A 16,029-nucleotide genomic window follows, 5' to 3' on the forward strand; every position below is an offset into this window, starting at 1 on the left:
TTATAATGCTTTAAATTTTCTTCCCCCTCTTTAATATGGAAAATACCTATAAAATTAGAATAAAAATTTTTTAAATCTATTAAAATTGTAACAAACTGAAATATTTTTAAACATCCACATAAATTCAAATATTTTAAAATTCCCATCCCAATATTCGACTAATTTCTGTATGGGCTTTATTTGGTACAAGGAGTAGTTATAATTAGCTTGCAGCAATAAACCTTATAGCATAATCTTAACAGAATTTTATGAACTGTTGATATTAGCATCTGTAGCCAAAAAGAAGTAGCAGTACAGAGTTGGGTTATGACTAAATGATTAATAATTATGTTTCATATTTTTATTAGACATTTGTAGACATTCAGGCATCATTTTTGTAGCATTATTACTGTTTTGATAAAATGTTATACCAACAGTAAATCAGCTGACACCTCACAATAATAAATGCCAGTGAATCAGGAGAAAATTAAATAATAACCATAGAGAAATTTAAAATTTTCTTCTTGCCCTTCAAACATTACATAAATCCATCATTTTAATGGCATAACTTCAGCAGTTTGGGAGGGGCGGGGGAAAAAAGAAAGAAAAGGATCACCATTAAAATAAATGAAAAATATATTAATATAATTAAAATTACTAACTTTGGATTTATCTGTTTTTGTAGACTTTTCTGCACTTCCATGCTGCAAACTAGATACCCCATGGAAAACACCAAGTTTTTGAAGTACAATGTTGTTTAAAAGGCAATTCCGTTGTTGATGCCACTTGACTAATCTTGTAAGTTGGCTTAATAAATTCTGACTAATTTCTGATGACCAGTTATACAGGAAAAGAGTAATCTAAATTAAAAGAAAAAGAGAGAGCCATACTTCGGTGTAAAAAGTTAGAAAATGTGACAAACCATTCCTCTTGTAGTAAAGCACTTTTTTAAAAGGATTCATAAAATCAAAATATAATGTGCAGATGAAATACAGGCAGATATAAGCCAATGCCTTTGAACACAATACAGATTGGCTTTTCAGGGGCAAATTAATTACCTAAAAACAAAGTTAATAAATAAATTAAAATAGATAAATAATTTAAAATATTTAAAATTAATGCTATAAATTAAAATGTAGTTGCACAAAAAATAAATAAACTAAATAATTAATTTAATTATTTAAAATTAAAAAATCAAGTATTTTATTATTTTAGTTAACTGTTAATTATATTAATAATTATTAACTTTTTTAAATACTTAAAATGCATTGCATTCAAAAAGAGCATTACATACAGCATTAAATAAATAAACATTAAAATAATTAATTAGATTAAAATTTAATTAATTTAATCATGAAAATATTTTGTCTTCCAACAATATATCATTTATTAGTATTTATTAGGGATGTCTATTTTTAATCACTGCCTGTCAGTTGAATACACATGTTCCTGATCAGTTAGTGTTTAGATTCACCTGAAACTGACTAAAGATCTTGTAAGTGCACATTAAAAACATATGCTGCATTTAGAATTAAGGCACAATGTTTAATGTCTAATTAAACATTTATTAATGCAAACAAAATAAATATGTTTAAACACTGGAAGTTAGTAGATCAAGGAGTGAAATAAACTGATATCTAGTCTGAATGTATTATACTCCTGAATCCAGTTTACTCCAACATTTTCAGTTGAACTTAACTGTAATTATTTTGCTGCAGATTCAAAGCACTGGATTTAATAATATTTGAAAAAAGTCAAGATTATATACATTTACTGCTAAAGTACATAAAAACATGATAAAATTATTTAATTTAAATCTGATTAAAAAATAAAATTATTTCCTTATATTTTAATAAATTTTTCATAAAAATTTGCAGTTCTGATCAGTACTAATTAGTATTGTAGCTTCTAGTTACATCAATCTTTTATTAAAACATGTTATAAACTTTACTAGCACCACATTAAACAGATTACTCAATAATTCTGATGACTACAATGGCTAAAATGAGATGAAACACCTTTAAAGAAATATCAGCAGAGAATCCACACACTACCTATATTCATAATATTTTATTCTTGTTTTCAGTTTACATATTAAATGTTAATTATTGGCATTTCTATTTAGAGCTGAATATAAACACAAGCTTAGAAACATTTTCAGCTCTAACTTGTTTGATATTTCATGGGGCATGAAAGTAAATTTAAAAAAAGTTCCTTTAAATAAATGCTAGCGTATGCTGCCTCTCCTTTGAATTTTTAATACCCTTTAGGTCTTTTATTCTTACTGACTCTTTCAAACCTGCAAGCTTAATCCTAATTTTATGGCACAGAAGACACTGAACACTATTCTTTGAATATTCTTATTCCTTCATTCAAACATCACACATAATTCTATACACTAATCAATATTTTTGCTTATTCAATAGCTAGCAATCCTGATATAAAATGACCATATACTATGTTTTATCTTCCAGTATGTATAAAGTTTTTATTCTTTCTTTTGCATTGTTCTCTTTTATTAAATTATAATTTAAAACAACATATAAACACATAAAATACTTAAATGAGGATTGAAAATACTTGCCAGATATATTTTTTGAACAAAGGAAAATTTTACCTAGAGTGATGAAGATCTGACAGAAATTGTATGTAGACATTATTTGTTTCAGAATGATTACTACAATTACTAAGGACTAACTTTTAATGCTGACAACTTTAGTATAAAAAAGGTAGAAATTAGTAATTACAACAGCATGTACTCAGGTAAAAAGAAACCTAAAATGAAATCATTGAATTGAATTCTTTCAAAGAAGACAAAAAGGTACATTGTAAAGAAATTACCTTAACAAAATTCAGATGCCAGAAGTATTTCAGATGAATCATACACATTTTGAAAATAATTAATACCAGTATAATTAAAAAAGTAGAGAATTTAACAAATAAATATATTGAATAAGCATTCATGTCACCATATTGGCCATCTTTATGAAACGTTTATACTGTAATACCTTAACTAAAGTGAACTCATGGTTATGTTGCTCATTTTATTTTATACATTAATGCTCGCAATTGCTTTGCATGCAAAACTGTCTGTAATTCAGAAAATACTGATAAACAGCATATTATTTTGCTCATATCTTAGAAGAAGTTTTAAAGAAATAATATGCATCAAAGTATGAATAGTTTATGCTAAAACTCCACAACTACAACTGGGTTCATATGCAGTTATTCTAAGTCTATTTGCAAAATGCAGTTATTGCTTTAATCTTTGGCACAGAAAAAAAGGTGAAGAATGGATTTTGATATTTCATTATTTCTTCTATTTTTTTCTTTTTCTTTTTTACTTTATAATTAAAAACTGAATCATCACAGGAATTAGTTAAATTTTATGAAGCCATCATCATCAAATACTCTGCTTTATGTAACATGTTTATTTTTCATTATATGCTCTTTTCTAAACATATATTTTTCAAGCCTTGATTTATTTATTTAAAATAGGACAAAGACCCAGACTTATGCACTTTTTGTCAGACCTACCTACCATGTAACTTCAGGGTGTTATCGTACTTAAAAAATAATTTTTCATCCATTTGTACACAGGATGCTTACACACTTTTAGAATGATTTGGGGGCTATTTAATTAATGTTTAAAATGTAAACAATATTTTTTAATGTTCAGTCTGATAGCCTCTTTTCTGGCCTATAAGTTTGCTTTGTAATTTCCATGACAGAAAGGCATTTCATAAAACTTTCAGAGGTATTGATTTCCATTCCTCTTCCACTACTTTCCTGAGTTCATCAATTGCGGTAGATATGCACTTAGATAGAGCTATAGAGCTCTTTTCAAGAGAACAAAGACACAATAGGTACAGATTCAAATCCTGTATCAATCTTCTTTTTTCAAGGAATTCAGTGTTACTTCTTGAAGTATGGCTTGTTGCTTTGTCTTGATAAAGTTTCACTACTTGAAAATCAGTGGGGTAAAGATCAGTATTTTTTCTGCAAATATCAAACATAAAACTTGTAGTATGATAGTATGTTGCTTGAGATTTAACACTTTTTTCCACTCTTTTTATTTCTAAATTTCCATTGCAAGAGAATCCTGTGATAGTCCTTTACTGAAACTTTATTTGAATTGACTGAACCAGACTCATATTTTTTTTTCCTCTTCATTTTCTATAATAAACACTCCCCCCCTTTTTTTTTTAGATGCAGAGTTTTATAAATTGCTCTTTGTTAAGCCACATGCCTCAGCAAAAGCCACTGAACACCATGTTTTTTTTTTTTTTTTAATTGTATAGCTTGGTTTATAATCTTATTTATTCTTGCTACATATGTAATTAAAAAGTCTGCAACTGATTTATGTGTCAGTGGATTTTCTCTTGCTAATAACGATTTAATTTTAGAAACATTAAAAACAGAATGTACCCCTTTTGAGTATTTGTTTGAAGTCTTCTTTCCATACAGAAGTGACAACTGATTGTTTTTCCTTTTCTTATTAAAACACTGCTTATTTTGCACTTAGAAACTTTAACATTACACATTTCACAACATGTTTGAATTACAGAATAGGAATATTTCTTTTCAGAAAGTGCAATTCAATCCACTGGCTAGCCAGACAGTACAGTGGTCAGGGAAGCTTACTGCAACACCGAAGGGCTTGGGTTCGATTCCAGAGAAGGCATGGATGTTTGCAAATGTGTAGTGTCTGTGCGATATGCAGGCACTCTAAATACGCAGCGAGCCAAAAGTTCTCTCAAGAGGTTGGTGGGACCGTTGGAGCTCCCCCCTTGGTGTGCTATGTCACTGTCAGGCAACTGAGATAAGTCACAACAACATAGTCAATCCACAGCTTTTTACATTACAACATTTTGAAAGAAGAATAAATTTAAAAGTAGCAGATGATACTTTTTATTTCAAAATAACAAGCTGTTGCCAGAAATTTTTATTCCAAACATTTGCTTTTTAAAATTTTTTTATCAAAATCATTCTGCAATTAATCACTATTTCACGTTTTACAAAAAACAGAAATGTTAGATTAAAATAAATATTACATAAAAATGTCTTACTTTACGAAAGACAATAAAATATATCAAAATACAAGCAAGAACTCTGCATCTGTATTTACACTAACCAGCTACAACATGTGCTAACTTTTGCCAGATAAATACTCACATAATGTTGTAAAAAGCACAATGAGTATTCATCTTCCAAAAGTTAGCACACCTCATAGATTATTAACATAAATACAAATTTCCCCTACAGCAGCAGACAGCAAAGATTTTTCTTCAGGAAGTGAACAGTTCAATAGTAATATAAACTTAATATACATTAAAAAAATTGGTGTCCACATACTTTTCTTGTAAAAAATGTATAACTTTTTAATACCTAATAAACAATGCAAAATATGTTGTTTTTAAATACTTCCAATTTTTAATATAATCGGTGATTAAAAAATGAATGAAATTACTGATTTTGTTCTTTTATCAAAATCACTGAACTTTCACTCAAATAAATAGAAAGTAAACATTCAAGCAAACATTAAATTCATTCATAAACAACAATCAATTCAAAGTAAACATTCATCAATTCAAACATTCAAATCAACACTCATTCAACAGCTGAAACTGGTATATATCTATATATCTATATATATATATATAACTATACATCATTATTACAGTAATTAATTCAATAATTAAACGAGGCATTTGCAGACTTGTTAATGCATTTAAATAAATGACAAAAAGGAATCTAATAATCTGAAAGTCAAATGTCAATTTGTAAATTAAGACTTAGTATTGTACTTTTTCTTGTATTAGCCTGAACTTGTACATTGTTCAGTCACAGAGAAAAGATTTATGCTTAGTTAATAATCCAGCCAAGATCAACTAAAGTAATCTCTCTTTTAGAAAAGAAAAACATGCAAACAGGCAAACTGAAAATAAAATAGTAATGAGTCAATGGATTAATCAATAAATTATAAATCTGCTGGATCAGCTTTATGGCACTTAGAGGCTTAATAAATTATCCAGTTTAGATTTTCCTTGCTAATGTTTAGATTTTAGTTAAGAATTTTGCTTTTTACCCCCTTTTTTGGTTTAACATTTATAATTTTATTCCTATTTTTCTGGCATCTTCTTTTTGGCGCAATCCCCTCTATTTTGTTAATGCTAATATTTTATTTTTAAATGTGAATTCTTAATTTTCACATTTTTGTAATTCTTAACTACAGCAGACTTTTGGTCAATCACTTTATTTATTTATTTAGAATTTTCTCTTCCTATATGTTCTCATTACCTTTTCTGTTTTGCCTACCTATTGCTACTTGTCTTCTCAACTATTTCATAAAATTAAAGCTAAAATGAAAATTTTTTTAAGTAATTTGCAATTTTTTGCTAAACTGCAAATCTAAGAAAATAATACTAAATTTCATGAATACAAAATGCAGCCAGAAACTTTCTTCTAATGTTTGAGAAAAATCTCTCAAAATGTAAATTAACTTTCTCTTATCTTGTGAAATCTTTTAATATACGTATATATTAGCTTCTTCTTTAGCCTCCTCTTTTTTAATGGTTGAAAGGTTTTTTAAAATGCATATCAGCTTCCTTTTATGTTAGAAAAAAAAAATCCCTTTTAAAATGTAAATTAACTTATTATGTTTGAAAAATCTTCTGAAATGTAAATTAGCTTCCCTTTGATCTATTATTAAGAAAAAATAAATAAATAACTTTTAATGTATGAAACAAAATTTTCAAACTTTTAAAATTCAGTTTGTTTGCTAAATGGAATAATGTTGAGATTTAATTTTAACTTGTAGGAATTCAAATACTTTATATTTTTGTGTTTGGAACCATGAATCTTTACCTAAATGTAAAACTATCTGCAAGTGAAGTAAGCAAAGCATTACTTTATTTTGAAGCATTAAATTGGTATGACGGATTACTATCATGCATAGAAATTTATCCATCATACTAAGATATTCTGTAGATATGAAAGAATATATAAAAAATTTCAAAATGAACTAACCTCTTTGTCTTGAACATACATGAGAAAAAGACGCTGTCGAGGAACAAATGAGGAATAAACTGCAGGTTTGCTAGAGCGATCAGAAGCGTATGCAGCAGAACTCTTTTGATGAGGACTGGCAGATGTAACAGATTTGTTAGCATGTGTGGGGGAATTCAGTCCTGATTCTTGAAATGTATCCAAATTTTGACGAGTGCAAACATGGGTCTGATATTTTTGATATGTTTTGATACCTAAGAGGAAAGTAAAATTGCTACATGAAATACGCAGTTGCTAATATTACAGAATTGCATTTATAAATTTTTTATACAGTGACTAAATGATTGATTATTTAAGAATTGATGTTTAATAAATAACCCAAAATTGTGAAACAGTCAAAATGTGGAAAATTTTTATTAAAAATCCAAGAATAGAAAACTCTTATCAGAAGAGAGGGCTGTGCAGTAGTGTACAGGCTGTACATATTATGTCGCACCTTTTCTTGTGGTTTGTAATAACATTAATATTATTTTACTGACTCTCTGAACTTAATGATATGTATTTATTTTTGTAAATTTTATTATTTCAGGACTGTTTTTAAAATATCCTGAATTCAATATGCGTTAAAATTGATTTGGTAGAACCTGTTCTTCAAATAAATACCTACATTGCTCTTGAAATAACCTATATTTAGTAAAGAATGCACGCCACATAAAATTAATCAAATTCAAGAAAAGAACACACTTGCCATATGAATTATTAAAGCAGAAATGCTTTTGGCAGTTATCTCAAAGTCTTCTTCAGCTGCAACTAAAGAAAAGTTGATTACCATAAGCAGAATGAACTTAATGAATTCTTCAAGAATTTTTCTGTTATTATGCTGATATTCACTATAATATAGCTAAATAGAAAAAGAACAAAAAGAAATAAAGTACACAACAACATTTATGGATGGAAAATAGTATCAGATCAAGCCCTGATCCTTTTTCTACTGGAGAAAAATACCTGTTAGAGTTTGAATCATTGAGTAAAAAAGAGAAAATCTGGACATGCCTAAAGGAAATCTAAACCAACTAAGGAAGTTTACTAGATAATTTTAGTAAAACCAGAAAAAAATATTATGGTTTGCAGATCAACACTTCTGTAGAATGCATGATTTATTTACTTCTTTTTTTCTAATGGTGGGATGCATGTTCTTTGTTGAAAAATTTTAAAGCATAACTTATCTGACCAATGTATAACAAGCTGTCAGGGAATGCTAAAAATTCCCAGTGAATTCATGCCCAGAATATTGTCTTTTATTATGGCTATCTATGCCAGCAATTGGTATTATAATAGCATAGGGAACAATTTAGGGAATGTGCTTTTTAATTGCTGGCAAAGATAGTGCCAGTGTTGGCTGTTGTAGCCAGAGTTGATTTGGAATCTCCAGAATTTATGCGCTGAATATGAAACAATCATACTAAAGGCTAAGCTTCATCCTGAAGTACCAAAGAAACTGTTAGCTTTCGCTGCAAGAAACAATACCACTCTATTCCCTGCATTGTCTTTCAGTGCTATAACATCTGCAAGCTAGAGGGCACAAGGCTTCCATACGGATATAATTGGTAGCCACTAGGTTGCACAGCATAATTGCCTAAGAATCTAGTCAGTGCTGTTGTGATGCAACTGGTTGTCTGCTTGTACAAGAGGCAAAAGAGGAATGGCCATTCATGTCCATTGAAGTATGTGGCAATTCTTATAATGCTATCTTGAATATTCTAATACAAAAACTTTTTTGTGAATCCCCCTAATTTCAATCTAAAGGCAGATGACAAACAACTGAGCCACTGGGAAGTACAAGACTACAATAATAATACCCCTCTCAGGTAATGGCCCCACCTGCCGATTCAAAAGCTATAACTTAGTGATCAATCTCAAAGAATGTCAACAGTCTGCAGTAGGCTACCACAGCAGAGCATTATTTTGCAGCAGTCAACATACAATGGATTTACAATACTGCTGCTATCATTTTTTTGCCATGATAATTCAGAGGATGAAAATGCAACAAAACTAGACAAACATGCACATTTATTTAGCAGAAAGTTCCATACAGAGAAAGATTACAAAATGTTATAAAATTTTCAACTACATAATTTTTAATAACTTGCATCTAGCAAGAACTTTGTACATCTGATTAAATCCTCCTAAAAAGTTACAGGCTGACTGAATTGGCATCTCATGTTCAGTTGCATGCACTACCAGCTAACATCATATTGTTTTGCAACTGCTGAACGTGCAACCAGGTTACAAAACAGGCTTTACATCCGTTCTGGATTACAAATATGCAGATGACGTCATAATGTGCAAGCCATACCAACATTAAGCCATACCAAAATCACCTTAAAATGGACACCCATTCTACATGCATAAAGCTTCATATTCATTGCAGCAGTTGTTTGTTTTAAGTCTTTCATTTTCTATGCATCAACCACTATCATGGACGACACAGCAGCAGTAAAGTTACTAATCTATGATCCTTTAGATCCTGAACTGTGGTTTGGTATGAATGAATCAACTTTTGCTTTAGGTACACCTATGTCTATTACAGAGCCCAAGACGAAATTCAAATATTGCATTGCTCATTTGCTGCCAGAGAGTCCTCCTTTGCTTCCAGACATCATATCTTAGGAGAGCACTATCTTCTTATCTAGATCTGAAAACCTGGAGACAGAAAGTCATCTGAATTGCTCTGTGTCATGAAAAAGCATCCTGAAAAGCACAATATATTCGACTCATTGTTCGAGTTCTTTTTTCTGCAAATGCTGCTAAACACCCAATATATCCTCATGTCTGTTGAACAACTTAATTCTTCGAAAGCCGCCAGTATTGCACATCAAATAACAGAAATCATATCCACTCAGTTAAGTACAGTTTCTTTACTTCTATCAGTCATTGTGTCTAATAATTCTAAATTGCATTGTTTGTTGGATGTAGTGTGCAAATTATGTGGAGTATTATTGTCTCAATGATAATCCCATAGCGTTTCTAAAAATCGCTTTAACAGAAAGCAAAGCCTTTCACCCAAAGATATTTTGAATTCTTCCAATTGCTAATACCATCATAAATTCAATGAGAAAGCTCAAAAACTTATGCCTCTATGTTCATTCCAGAGAAATGAAAACCAAGGAAAGCACAATGGTAACTTGCACTTTATCCTTTGAATCTCCTTCTATTACAGTCGGAAAACAAATAAAATCGCTTTGCACCACATTGGCTAAGATGTCAGTAAAATTTTTGAAAAGAAACATCAGATTTTTAAAAAACATTTATATTTAACAGTTTAGGTTGTAGACACATTAGGTATTTTTTGGAAGCAGGAGAGATGAAAAATAAGCAAACGGCGGGAAATGAACTGCGGACCTGTGGAATACGCGCCCAGTGTGCAGACCACCACACCACAAAGGCATGCCCAGAAGGCGGGAGAAATACCTTATATACTCCCATTTTTAAAGACAACTCAGGTTTTTAGGGGACCCAGTCGCCAAATTCTGGTTGGGAAGAATCATCATCCACCACCCTTTTAGTTCGAGCACCACTATAGAGACATTAGGATTTTTTAGAAGCAGGCAAGATGAAAAATTAGCAACACCTTCATCGGGAATCGAACCACAACTTTTCCAATACGTGCCCAGCGTGCAGACCACCACATCATGAAGGCATGCCAAGAAGATGGGAGAAATACCTTATATACTTCCCCTTTTAAAGTGCGACTGGGGTAGGGGACCCAACTGCCAAATATTGGGGTGGGGATATCATCATCCACCACCCTTTTAGTTTGGGCGCCACTGTAGAGACATTAGCATTTTTTGGAAGCAGACAAGATGAAAAATTTGCAACATCTCCGCCGAGAATCGAACCACGGACCTCTGGAATACGCTCCCATCATGCAGACCATGAAGGCATGCCAAGAAGGCGGGAGAAATACCTTATAAGGTAATATAATTAATGTATTTTATATAACGTTATTTTGTAATAGTATGGCAATTATATTTCGGAATTTCTATTTTTTAATGCACTTTTTCAACTACTATGTTTCGCATAAAGACAAATAATATATGTAATATGTAAAAGGCTGATTTTCCTGTCCCTTTTCCCTGCTTTATATCTAAGCAATGCTTATTTATGCCCAATTAGAATATTTTAAATACATTTTAAAAGTTTTTTAGAACTCTAAATATTTAGAGTCCAACTTACAACAAAACCTGTCACTAGTCATCAGTGAATAGTATTTTTATGACTTTGAAAATGTGCATGTATACCATACTTTTTTAAATGAGCCATTAAATACAAAATTAATAAAACCTATAAATTTAAAAAATAAAATAATTAAAAATACTTCTTAAAAATTATATGTACATTAATCAGAAATTGAAGCAAATATTTTAAATAACAAATATTCATAGAGGAAATTAGAATCCATAAATCGCATATCTTTATGAGGCTTTTAAATTCGGTTTTCTTCATGCAAATAACAACATTTAAATTCTAGATAGAGACAAAGAGATATACATATAAACATCAATAAAATCCTTATAATCCATTTATAAATACAAAATCTTTAGATTTAAAAGTAGCAAGCTTAAGTTCTGAATTAATCTTTTTCTAAAACATGGCCCTTCATTTGCCTGCATTAACTTTAAAGCCAATTATTTATTTATTTATTTTATAATAGAAAAATTCTTTCACATGTTGCATTTGAATGAGGTATTTTTTTTTCCTTTTGCTACAGCAGAATTTGGAAACATGGTGTTTAACCGCTGCTTCAAATGGTCGAAAACTGAAATTCAAAAGCTGTACTCGATTAAAAATTGAATTAAATAGCATTCTGTAGACTACGAGTCTTTAAATTTCTCACTTGATAATTTTCCCCTCTTATTCTGAGGCAGCATGGTTCAAGGTATAAGGTAATTTTCTTGCCTTCATGGTGTAGAGGTCAGCAAAGGCATTCCTCATTTTTCCTCTTTCCTGTTTTAAAAAAAATACCAAATTTCTCTACAATGGCAACCAAACTAATAAAAGTGGTAGATGATGATTCTCCACCACCAGGATTTGGCGATTCAGTCCCCTAATCCAAAAGTCACCCTTTAAAAGGGGGTTGTATATAAGGAATTTCTCCCGCCTTCTTAGCAGGCCTTCGTGGTGTATTGGTCAGCACACTCAGCGCGTATTCAAGAGGTCTGTGATTTGAGTCCCGGCGAGGGCGATGCTCATTTTTCACATCTCCCGCCTAAAAAAATCCTAACGTCTCTAAAAAGGACTTAGAAAACTCCAGTTCGATCAAAACTCACAAAGAGCACATGCTAATTATTTCTTGCCATAATATAACCTATCAGCACTTGCAGGTTAAACAAGCTCTTTATTGCAGGGTGCTTGATTGGAAAGATAACAGTCGAATTTGTGTATCTCCAACTGGCCATTTTTCAAAACCTGCAAAACCATCACCTTAACATGTGATGCATGATGCCACAAGCATTTCACCAACCATTCAAAGAATACATTGGTCCATTTCACATACCATTTCCCTTGCCCCCTTTCTGTAAAATCTGCAGTTTTTTTTAAGTATTTTTCACAGCTTGTAGTTTCTAAGAAATTTCACTAGAAACTATGGAGTATCTGTAGTACTTAAGAGTCTAAGAATATTCTGTCCACTATTAATGATATATCTGACTGGAAGTATATACAGAAGAATAAAGCATTCTGAATATACTGGCAACATATGGTCAGGCAACATATTTAAGCACATTTGAACACTTAGATATTATTAATTTAGAAGTCAAATAACAAAAATCAGCATTACATTTTCAAATTTGAAAATACAAATAATATGACTTTGTTGTTTGACTTCTAAATTAATATTTGTTTGGCGTGTTATTGTATCTTAATTACTTAGATATTATTTCATATGAATTAAAGAGCTGAAGCAATTCCAAGAAAGTATCCCCCGAAACAAGAATATTGTCTCCACAAATATGAAGTATTGTGACAAAGCACTTAAAGTCCATACTTTCACATTGTTTTTATCATATTCCTATCCTGCAATCTGCCTAGTGCAACTGGAAACATGATTCCTAAAATCCTATGGCCCTTGGCTTATTCACTGTGTAAACTAAAAATGTTTTGATACTGTTAGCTGTAAACATCAAAATTTTCAAAGAAGTCTTGAGCTTCTGCACCTCAAATGCTGCAATCTGTAGTGAAAAACACATTTACAAGCAAGTGGAATTGTCCCTGATTATTAGCTGCAATTTAAAATATAACTACCTTCCTGTTGAATTATCTTTCAATATGAGTGCACAATAATCAATAAAGACCACAAAAATTACAACAAGATCAAATTTTTCATTTTATCCACCTTCTGCAAAATATGAACCTCAAATACTCATTACTACAGCTATTTTTAAGGATAACTGTTCTACAGCTTTGAGCCACTAAATTTATATCATGTTCAAAATAAGTTAAACAGCTTTCTAAACCATAAACATAAAATGGTTCAAAATAAGTTAAATAGCTTTTTAAACCATGAGCAATACATTTTAGAAATCTTGACAATCATTCTGTGATTCCTTTTTAAATCAATTTCGCTATTCAGTTACAACAGCACAACATTATAGCTGATCTGCATAAAGTTGTTAGGTGGTCATAAATTTGACACAAATTATGAATAAATAAGAGTTTTATAAAATCTATTTAAAAACAGCAAAGAAAGGGGAAAGTTAATTTACATTTTAACTTGCTTATATACTATTTAATTATGTTTTCTAGAAATAGTAAAACATATATTTAATGCATCTTTTTCCATGCAAAAAATATGCATACTGCTATTTATTATTATAGATACTGCTTAAGACACAATAACACGCCGAATAAATACTAATTCAGAAGTCAAACAACAAACCATCGAAACTAGTCCTGTGAAAATTTGGTAAATATAACGCTGATTTTTGTTGTTTGACTTCTGAATTAGTATAGATACTGCTTGTTATACTTATTATTACAGATAAAAAACTTATAAGCAACATAATTAATCAGTTCTCACTCTCAACAGAAGATTCATGAAACTTTAAAAATTCACTATGCCCCAAGTATGCTCTCCACTGCTTCTCATTTCTTCCAATAATTATGAAACTTTTAATTGATCCAGGTTTTCTAGTCTCAGAATCCTCGGATGTTGTATTCTATTACAAATATTCAAAAATAACAATATTAAATAACCTAATATGAAATGTATACAGAAAATAAGAAACTTTCATTGCATAAATAGAAGATACTTTCAATTTAACTCTGAATTTAGCAAACAAAAACAAACAAACAAACAAAAAAAAAGTCAACATACAGAATATCAGTAAACAGAACAAAACAAAATATCAGTCACACTAAATAAGCTCTGAATAATATCTTAATCTATTTTCTAAGCAATTAGTCAGAAAGATTGGATATGCAAAATAAATATTAAAATAAGCAAAATATTTTTCAAAATGTTAACAAACATACCTAGCATTAATGAAGATCATATTTTCCTTAAGCTAAATGACACATGAAGAAATGATGCTACATTCTATACCTATGTGATTGCTATTAAACTTTTTTGTATTGGTGCAACATTAAGTTTATCTCTTTTACCAAATTTGTAATAAAATTGCATACATACAATTCTTCCATACCATCCATTTTCATATGTGATAATATCAGAAAATACATCAAATGAAGAGTTAAAAGTGCATTAACAGATTTATTTATACATGTGTGTGAATATAATTTTGTCACAATAATGCAAAAAATATATGCAGCAGCATTTAACTGAATAAATAAGATTTATGTATCAAAGTTTGTGAGTCTGAATAAAGAGCTACAATTTTCAAAACTAAAAAAATGGTAATAAAATAAAAATTTAAAATCAATATTTATTTATCAGCAGTTCAGTTTAAAACCTAATGTTTTTTTTACCTATAAATTATTTTTCTACATTAAATAATATGAATAAAAAATTTAAATATGTCGAAAATGCTTTAATGAAAATCTCTCAAAAGTTATGTAATAAAACCTTACATATTAAAAAATTAAGCGATCTGAATTAATAAAAATTATCGATTTAAAAAAATTATGTTTCGAATTCATTGAAGACAGATATGTAATAGCTACATTACTTACTGTATAAGGATTGAAAGGAATGTACTCTATTTCTGAAGTCAAAGGATCATTTATTTGTACATATACTTTGGGAAATATATCTCGTAATACATTTTTTATTATAGTCTGAATCTCTTTCAAAACAATGATGACAGAATGCCTTGATGATAGAGAGAAGGTACCTCTAGATAATGCAGGGCAACCTAAAGAATGGTAAACAAAATGTAATTTAAAAACACATTTGAAACAAATAGAATTTGAAAGCAATAAGATTTAATGCATTGTAGTCATAAAAATATAAACTAAATTAAAATTAACTAAAAAATTTTATCTAAAATATATAAACTAAATAAAAAATATAATATATTTTCAATTATTTAAATACATATTAGTTATTACAACACTTTCACTTGTATACACACAAGAACATCTATGGCAATCAAATCAGTTCACCTTTTGCTACTTTTCTACACATTACTAATGAATGAAATGCCTTCACATTTGGGTGTGAACAAATCTTAGAAGAGGGAAAGTGAAACAAAATGATCCCCAAAACTGCCATTACAGTGTTACAAATCACCCAGTCAATACTAATTGGTTTTAAAACTTAGTTATTCTTAATGTGCTTCATTAAACATAAAGAAAAAAGAAAGAAAGACTTAATTAGCATCAGCCAAAGACTTAATTAGCATTAGTATAATCATTTGTAAATGCAGTTGAAAAGGAAAAGAAAATTTCTGATAAGATCATTAAAAATATGTAGAAGCTGTCTGAAATGAATAAGAAAGAACCACATCTCTCTTTAAATATAAGCATAGATTTACATTATTTTCTCTCATGAGGATTAACAAGGTTAAAGTAAAATTACTATAA

General features: G+C 29.8%; 1 protein-coding gene across 1 annotated transcript in view; it reads right to left on the bottom strand.

Moving 5' to 3' along the window:
• The window catches only part of LOC118190330 (KICSTOR complex protein SZT2-like), a 279,720-nt gene that overhangs the window by 82,592 nt on the left and 181,099 nt on the right, over positions 1 to 16,029 (bottom strand). Inside the window, exons 48-51 of the mRNA XM_085818640.1 lie at positions 15,178 to 15,359; positions 14,066 to 14,204; positions 7,009 to 7,241; positions 642 to 839 (exon numbers count right to left, since the gene is read on the bottom strand). Of these exons, the coding sequence (XP_085674766.1) occupies positions 642 to 839; positions 7,009 to 7,241; positions 14,066 to 14,204; positions 15,178 to 15,359 (752 nt within the window). The remainder of the gene's footprint in view (positions 1 to 641; positions 840 to 7,008; positions 7,242 to 14,065; positions 14,205 to 15,177; positions 15,360 to 16,029) is intronic.

The sequence above is a fragment of the Stegodyphus dumicola genome, chromosome 6 (assembly GCF_044657685.1).
Source record: "Stegodyphus dumicola isolate Sdum_Otavi_A_Nest chromosome 6, ASM4465768v1".
In the NCBI taxonomy this organism is placed as follows: domain Eukaryota; kingdom Metazoa; phylum Arthropoda; class Arachnida; order Araneae; family Eresidae; genus Stegodyphus; species Stegodyphus dumicola.